This window comes from Miniopterus natalensis, chromosome 13, assembly GCF_054644295.1.
Source record: "Miniopterus natalensis isolate mMinNat1 chromosome 13, mMinNat1.hap1, whole genome shotgun sequence".
Taxonomy (NCBI): Eukaryota; Metazoa; Chordata; class Mammalia; order Chiroptera; family Miniopteridae; genus Miniopterus; species Miniopterus natalensis.
This window is the reverse complement of record NC_142093.1, coordinates 54,926,173-54,949,737: the sequence shown is the minus strand read 5'-3', so window position 1 is coordinate 54,949,737 and position 23,565 is coordinate 54,926,173. Positions and strand designations below refer to the sequence as shown.

At 35.6% G+C, this 23,565-nt stretch overlaps 1 protein-coding gene across 1 annotated transcript in view; it reads left to right on the top strand.

The window, feature by feature from the left end:
• TSGA10 (testis specific 10) overlaps nucleotides 1-22,261 on the top strand; it is a 79,901-nt gene extending 57,640 nt beyond the window's left edge. The window contains exons 15-19 of the mRNA XM_087823715.1: nucleotides 2,309-2,518; nucleotides 10,738-10,940; nucleotides 12,591-12,695; nucleotides 12,876-13,025; nucleotides 21,577-22,261. Coding sequence (XP_087679841.1) covers nucleotides 2,309-2,518; nucleotides 10,738-10,940; nucleotides 12,591-12,695; nucleotides 12,876-13,025; nucleotides 21,577-21,601 — 693 coding nt within the window. The 3' untranslated portion in view covers nucleotides 21,602-22,261. The remainder of the gene's footprint in view (nucleotides 1-2,308; nucleotides 2,519-10,737; nucleotides 10,941-12,590; nucleotides 12,696-12,875; nucleotides 13,026-21,576) is intronic.
• Nucleotides 22,262-23,565: the final 1,304 nt, after the last annotated feature.

The window sequence follows — 23,565 nt, the reverse complement described above, 5'->3', positions numbered from 1 at the left end:
GACCTGCAGAATTTTTAAAAAATATATATTTAGGTGCTCCTATATTGGGTACATATATGTTATGTAGTGACCTTTCTTATCTCTTGTTATGGCTTTCATTTTGAAGTCTATTTTGTCAGATATGAGTATTACTACCCCAGCTTTTTTTTTTTTTTTTTCATTTGCATGGAAAATTGTTTTCCATGCCTTCACTCTCATCCGGTGTGAGTCTTTTGTTCTGAGGTGGGTCTCTTGCAGACAGCATATATCTGGGTCATGTTTTCTAATCCATTCAGCTATCCTATGTCTTTTGATTGGAACATTTAATCCATTTATATTTAAGGTTATTGATAGGAACTTATTTATTGCCTCTTTAATTCTTTGTGCCAATGCTTCTCTCTCTCTATTTCTTCTTATTACAGCAGTCCCTTTAACATTTCTTGCAATGCTGGTTTGGTGGTGATAAACTCCTTTAGCCTTGTGTGTGTGTGTGTGTGTGTGTGTGTGTGTGTGTGAAGCTCTTTATTTCACCATCTATTTTGAATGATAGCCTTGCTGGATAGAGTAGTCTTGGTTTCAGATCTTTGTTTTGCATTACCTTACATACTTCATGCGATTTCCTTCTGGCCTGTAGAGCTTATGATGAGAAATCAGCTGACAGCCTTATGGGAGCTCCTTTGTAGGTAACAAATTGCTTTTCTCTTGCTGCCTTTAAGATTCTCTCTTTGTCTTGAATTTTTGGCATTTTAGTTATGATGTGTCTGGGTGTGGGCCTCTTTGGGTTCTTCTTGCTTGGCATTCTCTGTGCCTCCTGAACTTGTGTGGCTTTTTCCTTGACCAGGTTAGGGAAATTTTCTGCCATTATTTCTTCAAACAAGTTCTCTATTCCTTGCTCCTTCTATTCTCCTTCTGGTACTCCCATGATGCAAATATTGTTACATATCATATTGTCCCACAGCTTCCTTAAACTGTCCTCCAGTTTTTAAATTATTTTTCCTTTTGGTTCTCTGATTGAGTGATTTTTTTCTACCCTGTCTTTTAATTTTCTGATCCACTCCTCAGCCTTCTCTAATCTGCTGTTTACCCCTTCCAATGTATTCTTTATTTCTGCTAAGTCATTCTTCATTTCTGACTGGTCATTTTTCATAGCTTCTATATCTTTTACCATGCTGTTGAGCATCCTTACAATCAATATTCTGAACTCTATGTCTGATAGATTGCTTATCTCCATTTCATTTATCTCTTCTGTAGAATTCTCTTGTTCTTTCATGTGGGTCTTTTTTTCCCCTCCCCATTTTGGCAGCCTGTTTGCATTTGTTTCTGTGTATTAGGTAGATCTACTAGGACTCCCAGTCTTTCTGGATGGTCTCTCATGCAGGCCAATGTCAGATGATGTTTGTGGATGGCCTTGAGTACCCCAAGACATTTTTTTTTTTTCTGAATAAAAGGGGGATTATTTTGAATGTTTGCAGTCGTATAACTTGAATTTCATATTACCATTTTTTTGTTAATCCTCACCTGAGGATATTTTTTTTTCATTGATTTTTAGAGAGTGGAATGGAAGGAAGGGTAGGGAAAGAGAGAGAGAGAAACATTGATGTGAGAGAGACACATCAATTGGTTGTCTCCTGCACATGCCCTGACTGGGGCTTGAATCGAATCTGACACAGAGGTACCTAGTCTTGCCTGGGAATTGAAACCATGACTCTTTGGTGCACAGATGTGTGGGCCATCACTCTAACCACTGAACCACACTGGCCAGGGCTCATAATACCATTTTTAAAACATGCTTTTATTTCTCAAAATGTGGATGTATTCTTAATTTGTACTTGCCCAGTCTTTTTCCCTCAGGTATTAGTAAGTGCTAGAGAGTTATCAGTCCTCATTTTACAATATTATGGTCAATATCAACATGCCTTTTCAGAATTGGAAAATGGGTATTGTGAGTGAAATAGTGGCTAATGTTTTATTTGTCACCTTGTTGTTAAAGACAGCAATAATATTTATATTATAGAATAATAGGAATTGTGGCAAATATAGAAAGAACTATTGACCAAACATGTATATATCTCAACCAGCTTTCAGAAAAGTTTAAATGGGAAACATTGGTTTTCAAATATGACCAGTTGACCACCTTACTCAAGGACTTTGTGTATAGAAATTTGAAACCTGAATTTATGTTTCAGAGTGTTTTGTACATATATTACTACCTATAGTATCTAAGGTTCCTTATAATGTAAATGTACTATCATTAAAAGATTTGCCCCATTTTGTGCTCCATCTCATAGTTTTTTTCCAATTTAAAAAAATAATAATTTTGTTTTTGCAGCACTTAAATGCAGAAAGGTCTTACAAGTCCCAGATTTGTACCTTACATAAATCTCTTGTGAAGTTGGAAGAGGAGCTTCAGAAGGTTCAGTTTGAAAAGGTGTCTGCCCTTGCAGACTTGTCTTCCACAAGAGAACTTTGTATTAAACTTGACTCAAGCAAAGAACTTCTTAATCAGCAGCTGGTTGCTAAAGATCAAGAAATTGAAATGGTACGTAACACACTTAAAAATGTTTATTTTCATGTTTCCATTATAAAAAATTACTACATTAGAAAAACAAGTTCTTTTTTAAAAAATATTACATCAAGCCCCATCTTTCATCTTTAGATTTTATTTTTTAAGTCTAAGAGATTAATTTGACAGCTGTATTCCAACAATTCAAGTAAGTAACAGAAATCTTCCTTTGAGTATTTAATTTATATTTACTTTTGGCCACATGAATTATAAAATACATTTACATACCAATCAGCAAAGAACCACAAGGTTGAGGTTTATCCAGCTAAATTATAACTTTAATGATGTTCTTTTAAGTTAAATTTATTTACTAATTGTGTTCTTTTAAACTGTAATTCAGTTTGTTATATCTACTATTTGCCTGGCATTGTGCTTGCTGCTGTGAATATAATGTTCAAAAGATACAGGCCCCTGCCCTCAGGGACCTTTCACTATTGACATATAAATAATTTGGGATGAATGTGTGAAATCATATGGTACTTATCTTTCTCTGACTGGCTTATTTCACTTAGCATAATGCTCTCAAGTCCATACCTGATGTTGCAAAGTGTAAGATTTCCTTCTGTTTTACAGCCAAGTAGTATTCCATTGTATAAATGTACTACAGCTTTTATATCCACTCATTTACTAATGGAACCTTGGGCTGCTTCTAAATCTTGGCTATTGTAAATAATGTTGCAATGAACATAGGTGAGCATATATTCTTTCAAATTGTTTTTCAGGTTTCTTTGGATAAATTCCCAGAAGTGAAATTGCTGGGTCATAATACAGTTCCATTTTTAATTTTTTGACATAACTACTTTCCACAGTGGCTGCACCAAACTGCATTCCACCCACAGTTCATGAGGGTTTTCTTTTCTCCACATCCCCATTTGTTGCTTCATTGATGATAGCCATTCTGACAGGTGTGAGGTGATTTCTCATTGTGGTTTTAATTTCCATTTCTCAGATGATTAGTAATGTTGAGCATTTTTTACATGTCTATTTGCCATGTGTACGTTCCCATTAGAGAACTGTCTATTCAGGTAGTTTGCCCATTTTTGAATTGGACTGTTTGTTTTTTTGGTGTTGAGTTTTATAAGTTCTTTATAAGTTTTGGATATTAATCCCTTATCAGATGTATTGGCAAATATGTTCTCCCATTCAGTGTTAATGGTTTCCTTTGCTGTGCAAAACATTTTCAGTTTTATGTAATCCCATTTGTTTATTATTATTTTTGTTTCCCTTGTACAAGGAGATATATCAGAAAAAATATTGCTATGAAAAATGTCAGAGATTTTACTGCTTCGGTTTTTTCTAACACTTTTATTGTTTTGAGTGTAACATTTAAGTCTTTAATCCATTTTGAGTTTATTCATGTGTATGGTACTCTAATTTTTTGCATGTATATGTCTGATACTTCCCACATTATTTATTGAATACACTATCTTTACTCTATTGAATATTAATTAACTACAAAGGTGTGGGTTTATTGCTGGCTTCTCTAGTCTGTTCCATTGATCTATATGTCTGTACTTATGCTCATACCATGCTCTTTTGATTACTATGACCTTGTAGTATAGTTTGATATCAGGTAGCATGATTCCTCTAACTTTGTTTTTCTTTCTCAAGATTGCTGCTGTTATTCAAGGTCTTTTGTGGTTCCATATACATTTTTGGAATATTTTTTCTAGTTCTGTGAAATATGTCATTGATACCTTGATAGGAATTGTGTTGAATCTATAGATTGCTTTGTGTAGTGTGGACATTTTAATGATATTAATTCTTTTCATCCATGAACATGGTATATGCTTCCACTTATTTGTATTTTCTTCCATTTCTTTCTTCAGTGCTTATAATTTTCTGAGTATAGGTCTTTTACCTCCTTGGATAAATTTATTCTTAGGCATTTTATTTTTTGTAGCAATTGTAAATGGGAATGTTTTCTTAGTTTTCCTTTCTGATAGTTCATTATTTGTGTGTAAAAATTCATCTGATTTCAGGGTATTTTGTATTCTGCTACTTTATTGAATTCATTTATCAGTTCTAGTGGTTTTTTGTTGTTGTTGGAATCTTTAGTGTTCTCTATGTACAGTATCATATCAACTGTAAAGAGTAACAATTTTCCTTTTTCCTTTTCAATTTGGATGCCTTTTATTTCTTTTTCTTGTCTGATTGCTGTGGCTAGGACTTCCAGCACTTTGTGAATAAAAGTGTTGAAAGTGGACACCCCTGTCTTGTTCCTGATCTTAAGGGAAACCCTTGTAGTTTTGCCCATTGAGTCTCATGTTTGCTGAGAATTTGTTATATATGCCCTTTATTATGTTGAAGTATGATCCCTGTATTTCCACTTTGCTGAGAGTTTTTGTCATAAATGGGTGCTGGATTTTATTGAATGCTTTTTCTACAATCTATTGATATGATCATGTGGCTTTTATCTTTCATTTGTTTATGTGCTGTATCACGCTTATTGATTTGCAGATATAGAACCAACCTGGCATCCCCAGGATAAACTCCACTTGATCATGGTGTCTGATCTTTTTAATGTATTGCTGCATCTGTTGTGCTAATATTTTGTTGAACATTTTAACATCTATATTCACCAGGGATGTTGGTCTATAATTTTCTTTCTTTGTAGTGTCCATATCTGGTTTTAGAATAAGATAATGCTGGCCTTGTAAAAAGAGCTTGGAAGTTTTCCTCCTCTTGAATTTTTTGGAATAGTTTGAGAAGGATGGGTATTAATTCTTCTTTGAATGTTTGATAAAATTTACCTGTGAAGTCATACAGTCCAGGACTTTTTTTTGTTGGCAGTTTCTTGTTTTTTTATTGTTACTGCTTCAATTTCACTAGCTATAACCTGTCTTTCCAGATTCTCTTATTCTTCCTGATTCCGTTTTGGAAAATTGTATGATTTTAGGTATTTATCCACTTTGTCCAGATTGTCCAAATTATTGGCATATCGTTTTTTGTAATATTTCTTACAATTTTTTTGCATTTCTTTGGTGTCAGTTGTTACTTCTCTTTCATTTCTGATTTTATTTATTTGAGTCCCCTTTTTTTCTGGATGAGTCTGGTTAAATGTTTGTTAATCTTGCTTATCTTTTTAAAGAACAAGTTCTTTCTTTCATTGAACTTTTGTATTGTTTTTCAGACACTATTTCATTTATTTCTGCTCTGATCATTATTAATTCCTTCCTTCCTCTGACTTTGAGCTTTGTTTGTTTGTTTTTTCAAGTTCCTTTAAGTGTAAATGTTAAATGTTTATTTGAGATTTTTTGTTTCTTAAGATAGGCCTGGAATGCTATAAATTTCCTACTTAGGTATGCTTTTGCTCTGTCCTCTAGATTTGGGTTGTGTTCTCATTTTTATTGTTGCAAGGTATCTTTTGATTTCTTCTTCATCTTTGTTAACCCATTCATTGTTTAGTAACATGGTATTTAGCCTCCATGTCTTTGTGTATTTTTCAAGTTTCTTTTGTGATTGATATCTAGTTTCATACCACTGTGGTCAGAGAAGATGCTTGCTATGATTTCAATCTTTTTAAATTTATTGAGATTTGTTTTGTGTCCTAACATGTGGTCTGTCCTAGAAAATGTTCCGTGTACACTTGAAAACAATGTGTATTCTGCTGCGTTGGGCTGGAATGCTCTGAGGTATCAACTAAATCCATCTGATCTAGTGTGTCATTTAAGGCCGGTTTCCTTGTTGATTTTTTTCTCTGGAAGATCTATTTAGTGATGTCAATGGGGTGTAAAATCCCCTACTATGACTGTATTAGTGTCAATAGCTCCCTTTATGTTCATCAAGATTTGCTTTACATATTTTGGTGCTCCAATGTTGGGTACATAAATGTTTATGAGGGTTATATCCTCTGTTGGATTACTCTCTTTATCATCATGTAGTGTTCTTCTTTGTCTCTTACTATAGCCTTTGTTTTAAAGTCTTTTCCTTCAAATATAAGTATTGCTATCCCAGCTTTTTTATCCTTGCCATTTGCATGGTGTATCTTTTTCCATCCCTTTACTTTTAGTTTCTGTGTATCTTTTGTTCAGAGCTCAGTCTCTTGTAGATATGACATATATGGATCATCTTTATCTTATCCATTCAGCTACCCTATGTCTTTTGATTGGAGCATTTAAGCCATTTACATTTTAAATGATTATTGATAGGTACCTATTTATTCCCATTTTATTTTTTAACTATGTTCCTCTGTTGTTGTTGTTCTTCTTCTCCTCCTCCTTCTCCTTCCTTCTCCCCCTCCTCCCCCTCCTCCCCCTCCTCCTCCTCCTCCTCCTCCTCCTCCTCCTCCTCCTCCTCCTCCTCCTCCTCCTCCTCCTTCTTCTTCTTCTTCTTCTTCTTCTTCTTCTTCTTCTTCTTCTTCTTCTTCTTCTTCTTCTTCTTCTCCTCTTCTTTCTCCTCCTTCCCCTTCCCCTTGTCTTTCCCCTTCTTCTTCTTAAAGTAGTATCAGAGGGAAGCGGACATATATGCATGACCCACAGACACAGACAATAGTGTGGTGAACATCTGGGGAGGGGATGCAAGTGGGGCAGAGGGGGTGAATGAGGGAAAAATGGGGACTTCTGTAATACTTTCAACAATAAAGAAAAATTTAAAGAATTTTAAAATTTAAAAAAATAGCAGTCCTACTAACATTTCTTATGTGTTTAGTGGTAACAACCTCCTCTAGATTTTTCTTGTCTAGGAAGCTCTTTATTTCTTTTTCAATGTTAAGTGATAGACTTGCTAGGTAATGTAGTCTTTGTTGTAGCTCCTTGCTTTTTATCACTTTGAATATTTGATGCCAATCCCTTCTGGCCTGAAATGTTTCTATTGAGATATCAGCTGACAGTCTTATGGGAGCTTCTGTGTAGGAAACAATTATAAATGTCTTTCTCTTGAAGTTTTTAAGATTCTTTGTCTTTCACCTTTGCCATTTTAATTATGATGTGTCCTAGTGTGAGTTTCTTTAGGTCCATCTTGTTTGGGACTCTCAATAAAGTAAAGAGGCATTGCACAGAATGGGAAAAAACATTTTCAAATCATATATCCTATAAGAGAATTGTACCCAGGATATGTATAAAAATTCTTATAACTTAATAATAATCCAACTGAAAGAAGGGCAAAAGACCTTGAGACAGTTCTCTATAGAAGATACATAAATGGCCAATAAGCACGTGAAAAGATGTTCAACATTATTAACAATCAGAGAAATGTAAATAATAATTATATCATTTCACAAGCACTAAGATGGCTACAATAAAAATTAAAAAACAAAACACAGACTGTGACAAGTGTTGGCAAAGATGTAGAGAATTGGAACCCTCATGCCTAGCTGATGAGAATGTAAGATAGTGAGGCCACTTTGGAGAACATTTTGCAGTTCTTCAAAATGTTAAAAATAGAATTACCATAAAGCCCAGAAATTCCACTCCTATCTATTGAAGAGGAATGAAAGCATAGGTCTACTAAAAAACGTGTACACAGATGGTCTTAGCAACATTATTTAAAGAGTGAATAGCTCAAATGTCCAGATATCTACTGAAGGGAATATTATTTGGCCTTAAAAATAATGAAGTACTCCTAGAAGTGGGATCACTGTTTTAAATAGTAGTTCCTTTGTTTTTTTGTTTCTTTGTTTTTGTTCGTCCTCAGCCGAGATATTTTTTCCACTGATTTTTAGAGAGAGTGGAAGGAAACGGGTAAGGGGAGAGAAAGAGAACCATCAATGTGAGAGAGACACACTGACTGGTTACCTTCCACATGTGCCAGACCAAGGCTGGGGATCAAACCTGCAATCCAAGTACCTCCCCTTGACCTGGAATCAAACCCCAAACCCTCCCATGCGCAGGCTGATGCTCCAAGCACTGAGCCAGGCCAGCAAGGGCCGGTAGTTCCAATTTTAATTTTTTTGAGTAAATTCCATACTGTTTTCCATAGTGGCTGCACCAGTCTGCGTTCCCACCAGCAGTGTACTAGGGTTCCCTTTTCTCTATAACCTCACCAGCACTTGTTATTTGTTGATTCTTAAGAAGCCTGAAACACCAATCAGAAAGAATATCACAGCAGCACTATTTACAATAGCTAAGATCTGGAAGCAGCCCAGGTGCCCATTAGTAGGCGAGTGGATAAAAAAGCCATGGGACATTTACACCATGGAATACTATGCAGCTGTAAAAAAGATCTATTATCCTTTGGGACAGCATGGATGGAGAGTATTATGCTGAGTGAAATAAGCCAGTCAGAGAAAGACAAATATTGCATGATCTCACTTATAAGTGGAATCTAACTGACGAACAAAATAGGTCCAGAGGCCTTGAAGCATGGAACATACTGACATATCTCTGAGGGGAGAGGGGAGACAGGAAGAGATTAACCAAAGAACTTATATACATGTATGTATAACCAATAGACACAGACAATAGTGTGGTGAAGGCCTGGAGTGGGGCAGGGGCTGGGAGTAAAGGAGTAAAGGGGGCAGGAAATTGGGAGACATCTGTAATACTGTCAAAAATTTTAAAGTTTTTAAAAATTAAAAAGTAATGAAGTACTGATGGCTGCTAAAACACGGATGACTCTTGAAAACATTAGGCTAAATGAAGGAAGCCAGTCACAATAGACCACACAGACATTGTTTGATGGAATTTACATGAAATGTCCAGAATAAGGCAGATCATAGAAACAGAAGGTAGGTTAGGGATTGCTTCAGGCTGGTGCTTGGCAGAGGGCAGAGGGCAGAGGCGGTGTGGGGAGACTGCTAATAGGTACTGAATTTTATTTTGGAATGATGAAAAATTCTAACACTAGATTGTGAGATTGTGGTATGATTGCACAACTCTTTTAATATACTAAAAATATTGAATTGTACCTTTTGAATGGGTGAGTTGTATGATATGTGAATTATATTCCAATACAGCTTTTACCAAAAAAGGGGATGCTCTGTTTTGTATTCCTGCCAGCAGAGTGTATGAAACTACCATTGCCCATTTTAATATTAACCAACACACACTAAGAAATCTTCCAATCTGTTAAACTGGAACAGTGGTTCAACCGAAAGAGATTTTTGCTCCCCAGTGGATATTCAGCAATGTCTGGGGACGTTTTTGATTGTCACTACTGGGGTTAGGGGGTGCTATTGGCCTTGAATGCGTAGAGGCCAGGGATGCTGCTAAGCATATTATAAGGCATAGGGCAGCTCCCTATGCCAAATAATTATCCAACCCAAAAGGTCAGTATAGTCAAGGTTAAGAGACCCTGGACTAGAAATAGCATCTTGTTTTAATTTCTAATTCTTTGATTATTCATAAGAGTAATTTTCTTCCACGTGTTTACTGATTAGTTATATTTTATAAATTTCCTGTTCACATTTTTTACCAATTTGTATGAGTTCCTTATATTGGTAAGATATTCACTCTCTATTTTATTTTCTGAGTTTACTTTCTTCCAGTTGTTTGTTTTCTTGTAAATTTTAAGTTTATATTGACTATCAATATGTTCTTGTATGGCCAGACATCATTTTTTAATTGTATCTAATCTAGAAAGTTCTTTCCCTAGCTGCCTACCCCTCCCCCAACAATTTCATCTTTATTAAATTCTTTTTTCTTAGCATTTTATCTTTTCACGTTTACCTTTATAAAATGCATATATAATTTATTATAATGTGTATTATGAGATAGTTTTAGAAATAATTTTTTTCTATATAGTAATATCTATTTTTCTACCTTTTGGAGAAACATTTGGCTTACATGGTGTATTCCAGGTTCAAGATAACCTTCAATAAATGAAGCTTTCCCAGGGTTTATGCAAGAGAGGGAACATGTAAAGTCTCCTTATCTTCCTTAACAATGGATTGCAGTGACATTCCATTAGGTAGTTAGGTGTTTGTAACTCACCTAACTCAGTGTGAAAGCAGTAGTCACAGTATGACCATGTCAGTCTTGCTGAAATACAAAATAAATATCAAAGCTGGAAATGGAAATGGTTTGCCATTTGGGATTCATAACTCATTACTTATTAATGAAATTTCTGATATGATCAAAGAGTTAGGCAAAGTGATACTGTGTGTGTGTGTGTATTTGGTAAGAAGGACAATATTTCTAATCAAGAAATTAAAAGGGGTTTTAGTTTATAACTTAATTCAGAAGTTTTGTGAGTATCGTACTCTATCAGTTAAGTGAATGAGTAGGAATAAGCATGGATATCTTCCTGTTGTACAGATGGAGAGTGAGTTTGAGTCTGCTCGTTCTGAAATAGAACTCCTCAGGAGTCAGATGACAAATGAGAGAATCTCCATGCAGAATCTAGAAGCTTTGCTGGTGGCCAATCGGGACAAAGAATATCAGTCTCAGATAGCACTTCAAGAAAAAGAATCTGAAATTCAGCTTCTTAAAGAACACCTATGTCTGGCAGAAAATAAAATGTGAGTTTCTTAGCAATATAATAACAAAGTTCTATTCCTTAAATTTCTGATACTTTATAGGTTAGTAGAATTTTAAAGCTGTAATTCATATAATTTAAGTGTCTATAATTGGTCATCAATTAAATTGACGACCAGAAATACTGTGATTACAATTTAGTATTTATTTCTATTATATTCAGCTAAATTGATCTAAATGTAAGTTTAACCATCTCTGTTGTTTGTTTCCAATATAGCTTTGGGTATAATAGGATGTCTAATCTAAAATATTACCTTTAGGAATATTATAACCAGAGTAGGAAGAAAAAAAATACACTTCTGAAACCAGAATTTTTCTATTTATGGACCACCTGGTATTGCTCCCTAATCTTTCCATTTGTCACACAGTATTTTCTCATGTACCTATAATTGTACATCCTAGGTACCTGGAAGAACTCCTGCATTCGCAGACTACTGGAAACTTCCCTTAGAGCACTGACTGTGGCTGCTTCTTTTAGAATCCCCAGCAGCGCATTCCATGACCCTGGCTTGGAGGGTGGGGAGAAATACCTGCCTGGATAGTGACTGTTCTATTGTTAAACTTGGTCGCTTCTCACAAAAACACATGGGGACCCCTAACTTCTGTTCTTACCTGTCTCATCTGTAACAGTTTTTCATCCAGCCTCTACTCTGCCCTCCTGTCTGAGCTTGGCACCTGGGGAAGGATGGGAATCATGATCTCAAGAATCAGCCACTCACAGGAGCCCCTGACTAAGCAAAGTCTGCAAAGCCAAAGCCAGTTCCTTCAGCAACTGTTTTCAGGTTATGGAGCTGTCACTGAGTCATTCTTTTTAGTCACTGCAGCTGGGCTGTTGTGATAACTTCAGCTGGTTTTGCAAGATCACTTTCTCAATCTGGCAGGTGGAAATCTGTCTTAGTGAAGTAAGGTGGGGGCCAAAACCCCCACCTTAAAGGCACCATTCTGTTTTAGACTGGCTGATAAGTACTATCCCTTAAACTCGTCAACAGGATCGACTTTTGTGTTCCTAGCCTCTAAGGTTAGGTTTCAGCAGTCTATAATGCGTCCTGGAAGCCAGCAAAGAGGGTAGAGTGTTCTGGACAATCAGCATTCACCTCATTACCTTCCCTGTGACAGTGTGCCTTGCTGCAGGGGTTCTGTGGCATGATTTAGCCCTAAACAAGGTCCTGTTAAATTGAAGAGAGTGTGCAGTATATCAAATTCAATTATGAGTATACATAAAGGACTTGGCTGATGTCATATGTAACAGACCATATTAATCCCGGTGCTAGTGAATTCCAGTTTTGATTATTTGGTTATACCATTATTAGTGGATAATACTTCAAAGTACTTGTATAAAAATAATTTGCAGTAGATACGGAATACAGGTAGATAATAGATCATATTACTCCATGTAAACCCAGGGAAACTGACATGGAGAAGGTATAACTAGTTGAATTTGGCTGGCACACCTTAAGCTTTTCAAGTAGGCTACATTGTACATTTACTACATCTAAAACTGGCATATACATCCATAAAGCTCACAATTTGGCTTGGCTCCAGAGGAGAAAACCTTGTCAACATGGTTTAGTGTACCCTAGGAGTCCTAGACTTTTTAAAGTTTTCAGCTGTCATTCTTACATTCTTTGACACAGGGCCATCCAGAGTAGAGATGTGGCCCAGTTCAGGAACGTCGTAACGCAACTGGAAGCTGATTTAGACATTACCAAAAGACAGCTAGGGACCGAGCGCTTTGAAAGGTAGGTTGGTCTCTCTGCAGCATTTAGCCTGGGAAGCGTTGTTTCTTAGGTAACAACAGGTTTGGGTTATTGCATGATGCCTAGGTTTTCGAGTTTGCATGGAACTTCAGTTTTACCACAGTATTAATAAGGCCACTGGATATAAAGTTTAAAACTTATATTTTAAACTTTTTGCTTTAGGGAGAGAGCTGTGCAAGAGCTTCGCCGCCAGAATTACTCAAGTAATACTTATCATTTGAGTTCTACAACAAAGCCAAATACAAAATGTCATTCACCAGAACGAGCTCACCATCGATCACCTGACCGAGGCCTGGATCGATCACTAGAAGAGTGAGTGGTTTAAGGATCCATTCTGTGGGGACCATATAGCAATATATAGAGTGACTATTTGAGGGTGGAAGGAGGCTCAATAACAGACTATCATTAATAATCCTATTTAAACATGATTAGTTATGTTCACATAAAATAAAGTATTTTGATAATTAGCTTTATATAAATATTCTAAAGTGAAAGATCTGTTTTATTTGTTTACATAAATTTTCTTTTTAAAATATGATTTTTATTTTATTTCTACATCAATTTTTATTAATTTTTTATTGATCTTGTTTTGAGAGAGAAACATCGATTTGTTGTTCCACTTATTGATGCATCATTGGTTGATTCTTGTATGTACACTGACCAGGGATCAAAATCACAACCTTGGTATATCAGGACAACACTCTAACCAACTGAGCATTATTAAAGTTAATAAATTAATTAGATTAATTTGTTAATTTTAATTAATGAAATATTGTTTAATTTTTATAGCACCAAAAAATACATATGCTCTAGAAAAGTAACATGCTAATTTTTAGAGGCAATATTTTATTTTTATTTACTTATTTTATTTTTTTAAATTTTTTATATATCTTTATTGATTTCAGAGAGAGGGCAGCAGAGGGAGAGAGAGATAGAAACACCAATGATGAGAGAGTCATTGGGGATCGAGCCCGCACCCCGGGCAAGTGCCCTGACTGGGAATCGAACCCCAATCGCCTGGATCCTAGGTCAACGCTCAACCGCTGAGCCATGCCCGGCTGGGCAAGAGGCAATATTTTAGATATATTTCTATATGTCACAAATTTTATAAAAATCTTTTTATTTGGAAATAATTTCAAACTTACAGGAAGTCACAAAAATAATAAAATAATACAGGGGACATCTGTGTACCTTTCACCCATACTCACTGTTAAAATTTTACCCCATTTGCATGTTACATGTTTGAGATAATACATGTGCTGTGTCATACACTCACACTCTTGCACATGCTCCCTTTTTTTTCTCTCTACACACATTTTTACAAAATAACCAATAATTCCAGTTCCAACCTGTCCTCACGGATTTCTCCCTTGCCTTCTTCCATTCTGTATTAGTGTGTCCTTCTACAGTGAGAACCCTGGCTCAACATCAACACATTGCAGTTACTCATTTGCTCAATCCCAGAATTCATCAAAAAATGTTTCAAAATTTCTCACTTATATCAATATAATAAGCAGGCCAACTTTTTAAAAAAAGTTCAGGATCTGTTTCCAACTCTTCCTTCTTGTCCCCATGTGCCTTAAGGCCCAAGTCTTGTGGGCATATAAATACTGTCTTCATAAATCACTTGGATTAGTTTTTTCTTTTTCTGTGGTTATATATGTACACACTTGAAATAACATTAAATTTATTAGTTTTCATTTACTTTCATTTTTTCTCTTTCTAGTTTGATTTAACTTAATTTTTGAGTATATAGATAATACTTTCAAAATCAAAACTCTGCAAAAGTAATACTCGAAGTGTCACTTTCTCCTATATGCTTTCTATCCCACCCCTCCACTGAGAAGGGCTTTTTTTGTGTTTTGGTTTCATTTTCAATTTCTAGTGTTAATTGCATTGTGATTAGAGAATATTGTTTATAATTTTTCTAATTTATAGAAACTACTGTGTTCTTTGTACTTTATTACATGATCAATTTTTGTGTTCATGTGTACTTAAGAAAATATATTGTTTTTTCTCAGGGTATAGTGTATATATACCCAAAAGACTTACATTTGAATTTTTATTTAGCTCTTTTATATTGTTGCTTAATTTTTATCCACTTGACCTGTTTTACTAAGAATGGTGTTTTAAAATCTATTATTAGTATATTTTTGTTGCTTGTGTCTCTTACAAAGGAGATAGGTGATTTCTGGTTTTATTTGTTGCATAGATATTCTGAACTATCATATCTTCATTGTGTAATGTGGTTCTTTTATGAGGTGTCCTTTTCTGACACATTTAGTTTTTTGGAGGGACAGGGGCTTGGCATCTACTTTGTCTGTTTTTAGAGTTACAACTCCTGTTTCCTTATTGCCTTCATTTGCTTGGTAAATCTTTGTCCAACTCTTTATTTTTAGCTTTTTACAATCAATGCATTTTAAGTATCTCTCATATATAATATAGTATGGATCTGAGTTTTGCATTATGGGCCATTTTGAAATTCTGTTTTAAAAAAATAGGTGAGTTAAGCTCCGTCATGTTATTGAGATAACTGTTAAAATTGGTCTCAACTCTGTCATGTCATCTTCTGATAATTGTGTTTAATAAGTGACATTTACTGTATTTCTCAATTTGTTCATTCTTCTTTGCTTTTGAACATTTCTTTTGAAATTCAGGAAAGAATGTGTTTTATTATAGTGGCTACCTTTTATTTTTCAAGTTTTATTATTTAATTTTTATCTTTGTTTTGTTTTGTTTTCATTGAATTTATTTGGTAACATTGGTTCACAAAACCCTACAGGTTTTAAGTGTACAACTCAATAAAACATCTGCACACTGCATCGTGCACCAGACGCCCCAAGCAAAGTCTTTTTCCATCCCCATTTTCTACCCTTTGCCCACCTCCACCTACCCTTCAGCCCCCTTTCCCTCTGACTGTCAGCACACTGTGGTCTGTGTCTTTGTGATATATATCTACATACATATATGTATATATATCTATATGTGTAGATATATAGATATATATATATTGTTTGCTTAATCCCTTTACCTTCTTTAATCCAGTCCCACAACAACAGTCCCCTCTGAAAGCTGTCAGTCTGTTTCCTGTGTCCATGCCCTTTCTATTTCATTCGTCAGTATATTTTGTTTATTAGATTCCACATATAAGTGAGATCATATGGCATTTGTCTTTCTCTCACTGGCTTATTTCACTTTCCAAAGTAATCTTGAGGTACACCCATGCTGTCGTAAAAAGTAAGATTTTCTTTTTTTTTTTTTTTTAACAGCTGCATAGTGTTCCATGGTGTAAATTTACTACAGCCTTTTTTATCCACTCATCTACTGATGGGCCCTTGGGCTGTTTTCAGATCTTGGCTATTGTAAATAACACTGCAGTGAACATAGGGGAGCATATATTCTTTAGTGTTTCAGGTTTATTAAGGTATATTCTCAAAAGTGGGATTGCTAGCTCAAAAGGCCATTCCAGTTTTAATTTTTTGAGGAAACTCCATACTGTTTTTCAGAGTGGCTACACTCATCTGCATTCCCACCAACTGTGCATGCAGGTTCCCTTTGTCACTATCCTCACCAACACAGGTTGTTTATTGATGTATTGAAGGTAGCAATTCTGGATGGTGTGAGGTGATTTAGCTTTAGTTTTAATTTGCATCTCTCTGATGATTAATAATGTTGAGCACTTTTTAATGTGTCTATTGGTCATCTCTATGTTGTCTTTAGAAAACTGTCTATTTAGGTTCTTTGCCCATTTTATAATTGGGTTGTTTGTCTTGGTGTTGAGTTGTATGAGTTCTTTATATATGTTGGAAATTAATCCCTAATCAGACATATCATTGGCAAATATATCCTCCCATAGAGATGGTTCCCTTTTCATTTTGTTGATGGTTGCTTTTGCTGTGCAGAAGCTATTTAATTTGATGTAATTTCATTTGTTTATTTTTTCTGTTGTTTCCCTTGCCCTAGGAGATATATCGGCAAAAATGTTGCTATGAGAGATGTCTGAGATTTTACTGCTTATGTTTTCTTCTAGGATTTTTATGGTTTCATGACTTATATTTAAGTCTTTTATCCATTTTGAGTTTATTTTTGTCTATGGTGTAAGTTGGTGGTCTAGTTTCATTTTTTGCATGTACCTGTCTAATTTTCCCAGCACCATTTATTGAAGAGACTGACTTTACTCCATTGTAAGCTCTTACCTCCATTGTCAAATATTAATTGACCATAGAGATGTGGGTTGATTTCTGGGCCTTCTGTTCTGATCTATTGATCTATATGCCTGTTCTTATGCCAGTACAAAGCTTTTTTTTTTATTATAATGGCATTGTAGTGTAGTTTAATATCAGGTATTGTGATATCTCCAACTTTGTTCTTCTTTCTCAAGATTGCTGAGGCTATTTGGGGTTTATTTTGTTACATATAAAGTTTTGGAATATTTGTTCTAGATTTATAAAATATGCCTTTGGTATTTTAATGGGAATTTAGTTGAATCTATAGATTGCTTTGTGTACTATGGACATTTTAATGATGTTGGTTTTTCCAGTCCATGAACATAGTATATGCTTCCACTTATTTGTATCTTCCTCAATTTTTTTCTTCCATGTCCTATAGTTTTCAAAGCACAGGTCTTTTATTTAGTTTGCTAAATTTATACGTATGTACATTATGTTTTTTGTTGCAATAGTAAATGGGATTATTTCTTAATTTCTCTTTCTGAGAATTCACTATTGATGTATAAGAATGCCACTGATTTCTGAATATTAATTTTGTATTTGCTACTTTGCCAAATTCATTTATTAGATCTAGTAACTTTTTGGTGAAGTCTTTAGGGTTATCTTTGTACAATACCATGTTATCTGTGGAAAATGACTGTTTTACTTCCTCCTTTTCTGTTTGAATGCCTTTTATTTCTGGTCTTATCTGATCCCTATGGCTAGAACTTACACTGAATATGAGTGGTGAAAGCAGAATCCCTGTCTTGTTCCTGATCTTAAGAAAAATGCTTTTAGTTTTTGCCCATTGAATATATATTGGCTGCAATTTTGTCATATATGGCCTTATTATGTTGAGGTATGATCCCTCTAATGCCACTTTGTGGAGAGCTTTTATCATAAATGGGTGCTGAATTTTGTCGAATGCTTTTTCTGCATCTATTAATATAATCATGTGATTTTTATCCTTCATTTTGTTTATGTGATGTATCACATTTATAGATTTGCAAATATTGTACCAACCTTCATCCTGGAATAAATCTCATAGTGTATTATCTCTTTAATGTATTGCTAGATCCAGTTTGCTAATATTTTGTTGAAGTTTTTAGCATCTATGTTCATCAGAGATATTGGCCTATACTTTTCTCTTTTTTGTAGTGTCTTTATTTGGCTTTAGAATTAGTGTAATGCTGGCCTTGTAAAAAGAGCTTGGAAGTCTTACCTTCTCTTGAATTTTTGGATAGTCTGAAGAACTATCCTTCTCTTCAATAGTTTGAAGAAAGATAGGTGTTAGTTCTCTGAATGTTTGGTAAAATTCACCTGTGAAGCTATCTAGTTCCAGACTTTTGTTTGTTGGGAATTTTTTTCATTACTACTCCAATTTTATTAATTGTAATCCGTCTATTCAGGTTTTCTAATTCTTCCTGATTTAGTTCTGGAAGATTGTATGTTCCTAGGAATTTATCCATTTCACCTAGGCTGTCCAATTTGTTGGCATATAGTTGTTAATAGTATTTGCCTATAACCCTTTGTAATTGTTGCTTTGCCTCTTTCATTTTTTATTTTATTTATTTGAGTCCTCTTTTTTTGTGTGTCACTCTGGTTAAAGGTCTGTCGATCTTGTTTATCTTTTCAAAGAAGCAGCTCTTGGTTTCATTTATCTTTTGTAAATTTTTTTAGTCTCAATGTCATTTATTTCCACTCTGATCTTTTTTATTTCCTTCCTTCAGCTTACTCTGGGCTTTGTTTGTTGTCCTTTTCCTAGTTCCTTTAGATGTAGTGTTAGATCATTTGTTAGAGATTTTTCTTGTTTCTTGATTTAAGCCTGGATGCTATGAACTTTCTTCTCAGGACTGCTTTCTCTGTGCCCCATAGATTTTGTGTTGTTTTGTGTTTATTTTCATTTGTTTCCGGGTAACATGTTATTTCTTCATTCGTCTCATGTTAACCCTTTGTTGTTTAATAACATCCTATTTAGTCTCCATGTGTTTGAATGTTTTTCAGTATTTTTATTGTAGTTGATTTCTAATTTCATACCACTGTGGTCAGAGAAGATGCTTGACATGATTTCAATCTTCTTGAATTTATTAAGACTTATTTTGTGTCCTAACATGTGGTCTATCTTTGAGAATGTTCCATGTGCACTTGAGAAGAATATATATTCTGCTGCTTTGGGATGAAATATTCTGTAAATATCAAGGTAGTTTTCAACTACCCTTTGTCTTTTGGTTGGAGCATTTAAGCCATTTATATTTAAAGTGATTATTAATAGCTTCAAATCTATTGTCATTTTATTCTCTGTATTCTTCTCCTCCTTCTTCCTCCTCTTCTTCCTCTCCTCTTTCCTCCTCCTCCTTCCTCCCTCCTCCTCCACCTTCTCCTCTCTTTCTCCTCTCCTTCTCCTCCTTCTTAAGAAGACCCTTTAACATTTCTTATAATATTGGTTTATTGGAAATCAACTCTTCTAGCTTTATCCTCAGTGAGTCACCAGGTAGGGGCGAGTGGTATTCACCAGACTAATACAGGTTCAAACTCATGCCAGTGCCAGGTCAGAGGGCACTCAGCAAAAGTTCACGCATATCAAGTCTAGCTATCACCTCCTGGGTTCCTGCAGACCTTTGTGGTGGGGTGGGGGCCTCCGAGAGTCATCAGGGTGAGGCCAGCAGAGTTTCTCAGGCTCAAACAGACCAAGATTTGGCCATTTGAAGGGAGAGCTCTCCACCAGTTCCATATGCAAGAGAAAAATGGACCAAATCCTAGAAACAACTCAGTCTTTCCCAGATTCAGTCCAGAGCTCCTTGGCAGGGAGGGACCACCAAAAGTGAGGATGGGGGGCTACCAGGAGCCTAGAGGTTGGATGTAGTGTATCTCCCATGAAGGGGAGGCACCAGTAAGGTTCATGGGAATGTGGGGGGAATGGTCCCACCTCAAATCCATACAACTCAGTAAAGGACACCCCTGAGGCTGCTTGGACCTCAGTACCCCAGCCCAGACAACTGAATCCTCAGCATGAGCTCTGCAAGCTGGGGCAACAGGAAGTCCAGAGGTTTGAGCTATTGCATCCCCCAGGCTGGTTCCATAAGGAGGGGAGTGCTCCACCCAAAAAAGATGCTGTCTGCACAGGGGTCCTGGTGGCTGGTGGCTGTCCCTTTAGTTCTCTCCCAAGAGCCACAAATCCCAGTCTCTCCTCACAGGACTCTAGTTGGCCCCACCCTCCCTCCACTGGAGCACAGGGTGAGTGGCTGTGAACAAGAGTTTGTGCATTAGCACTTTAAGAGGGTGCTGGTTCTCTAACAGACTCCTGCCTCTCCATACAGGACAGAATCCCTGCTGGTTTTCACAGCCAGATGTTATGTGGGCTCCTCTTCCCAGCTCATGTGCTCTGGGCTAGGGAGCCTGGTGTGGGCTTGAGACCCCATACTTTTCATGGGGAACCCCTTGCGGCTGAGATATCCCTCTGGAACCTTAGCTGCTCCTGTGGGAATGGGGCCAGCCCTTTCATGCCTCTGCCCTTCCTACCTATCTCGATGAGGCTTGCTCTGTAAATCTTTGTTTATAAGACTTCTGTTCAGCTATTCTTCAGTTGGTTATTCAGGTTGATTGTCCTATATTTAATTGTAATTCAAGTTCTGTCCTCAGAGGAGGTGAGTGTTAACTTCCACCTATTCGGCTACCATCTTGGATCTCCTTACTTAACTTTTGCTGTTAGTTTTAAATGGTATCCTTTGATGGCCACCTATTATCTAGAATACAGTAAGTGTACTTAATCTGCTTTCCTCCAACATTGGTCTGTTTCTTATCCCTACAGTTTTGCCTTTTCCAGGATGTCATACAAATGGAGTCATATGTAGCCTCTAGTGGCTGACTTTCAGTCAGCAGCATATTTTTGAGATTTTCCCAGGTTGTTGTATGCATCAGATGTTGCTACATATTCCTTTTAACCACTGAAAAGTATTCCATCATATGGATGTACCAGTTTTGTTTTATTTTCCTTTTTATTTGAAAAGAATCACCATGTTACTGGTAGATGCAAAAATAGAGTTCCTCATCTCTTTCCCCCAGTTTACCAATGACAACATTTTACAATCCAGGAAATAGACATTGGTACAATGCTAACATAGACCTTATTCAGTTTTCATGAGTTTTTGCATGCTCTCATTTGTGTGTGTGTGCAGCTTTTTTTACACACCACCCGTAATTCACCACCACAATCAAGACACTGAATTGGTCCGTCACCACCAAGGAACTCACTCCCTCATGATACCCCTTTATTGTCAAAGCACTCCCCCAGCAAACACTAATTTCTTCTCCATCTCTGTAATTCTGTCATTTTTAGAATGCTATATAAATGGAACCACAAACACTGTTACTTTTTGAGATTGATTTTTTTCACTTAGCACAATGTCCTTGAGATCCATTCAAGTTATATGTAATAATAGTCCATTCCTTTTTATTGCTGAACATAATTCCAAGATATTGATGTATCACAGTTTGTAAAAACTGAGCAAAAAATATATACATTGTATCTGTTTTTCTTCATAGAAGCTGGGAAAAAATCTTAAGTATTGCCGAAGTATTGTTAGAATATGTTTTTATACATGGTGAAATCATTGAATTAAAAATATTAATCTGCACATTTTTTTTCTCTCTCATAGGAATCTTTGCTATAGAGATTTCTGACTTGGGAAAAGATTCTTCACATCTTTGGGAAAGGTCAAAATGTCAAACTTATTTTTTTTCGTTATATGATTGCATTTATTTTTTTAATGCTTGACAATGTTAAATGTATATGTTAACTTTGTGCCTTTGAATCTCTGTTCTCATGTGCCATATTGCAGTGACCGGAGATGACTTATAAAAACAAAAGTGCATGTGGCTTTTTCTATCCATACAGTAATAGTGAGTGTAAAATCTGCTTACTTCACTATTGAACGCTGTCATGTTACCTATCCAGAGTAAATAAAGAAGCTTATAAAAAGGGGAAAGTGTTTTTTACAAAACTGATTTCCTTTCCTTTCTTGGTATCTCAAATAATTGGTTGGTTAAAATTTTTTGTGTGATTTATGCTTTCTTGGCTGGAGAAGTTGTCCCAAAATAGGCACAGTTTAGTGATACTGGTCTGGGTCCCATTATGCCATTTTGGAACCAACCTGACATAAATTCCAGGCCATAATCTGACTTCAAAGCAAGAGATAGTAGGAGTGTGTCATGATTTTTAAACCCATAGCATTGTACCACTGATTAACATACATTTTCTACAATTGTGTTTACCGCTACTGTTTTTAGAAAGGCAGGTGATGCTATGTCTGTCAAGAATGTAAGATTTTTAAAAATTTGTATTTTTAATAAGTTTTCTTTAAAACATTAAAGTACTGCAATCAACTTAATTGCTATTTTATTTTTTATTTCTTTGCCTGTGGCTACTGTTTGTTATATAGAGCAAGAAGTCCAGTGACATTTCCTTTTTCCCCTAAAATCTCCTATATCTCTTACCTTTTCTGTCCATTGGCTTTGACTTAAGAGCCTGAACACTACTGCATTTTACTGATATTAGCTATTTGTATTCTTGTCATTTTAATAAAAAAACAAGTCTATCATTAATAGTGTTCATAGGATGTAGACAGTTTCTCATTTTATACAGTTACTATTCAGTATGACTACAGTAATGTAGGATAGCGCCCTCATTTGGGTCTTGTTTAATCATTAGCACTCTGATATTTTACCATAAGGCCATGCTACATACTCACTTGAGTTTGATTTTTTAAAACCTTGAGCTTTATTCATCTAGTTCAAGACACTCGTTACAAAATGGTTTAAAAATTGAATAATTTTTAAAATATGATGTCTTTTTATAAACATTTTAGGCAATAATATACAAAAAGTTCATGCTAATATTAAATAATGTATTAATAAATGTGCAAAATTAACCTTTGGTAGGTGATGCAGTGACCTAAGCACTAGGTCATCACAACATTAATTCTAACCTACCCACCTCCTAGATGAGCTGACAAGGTGAGTGTCACCTGTCACATGCACTTCACATATGTTGTATGTGGAGGGCAGCATGTCAGGAGAGGGGCATGCAATGAATAAGAATGAAGAATGTAAGCAAATGTCTCCATACTGGATTAAAGGTATATTGTACTTGACTTGCTCCATTAATTACAGAATATTTCAAAGGAAAATTATTAGGTAAGTATAAAGGGGCCGACATTATCCAAAGATAAGGAAACCTCAGCTGTATTCTATGTTAAAACTCAAAGAAAATATTTTTTCTTATAGTAATATTTAAGAACATTCATAGTTTTAAATCAGACTCTAATCACTTGATGTAAATATATATATTAGCCTATTGATATGGTAGAGGTTACCTAATGCAATAAAATGCACACTACAAAAACTGTACCAAACATTTTTTTTCTTTGATGACAGAGAAATCTAAAAAGGAGCGCTCAGCTTTGAAATGTCACGTTTAATCCAAAACATCTACTCTTGCTGAAGTAAGGGTGTTTTAAAAAATTATTTTTAACCCTCTGAGTTAAATATCTCATAGGCATAAGTCTCAACACATCTAAACTAAATTCAACAATGTCTCCTCTTGCGTTCTCTGTCCTTGTTTCCCACATAGAGTGCCACCAGCCACT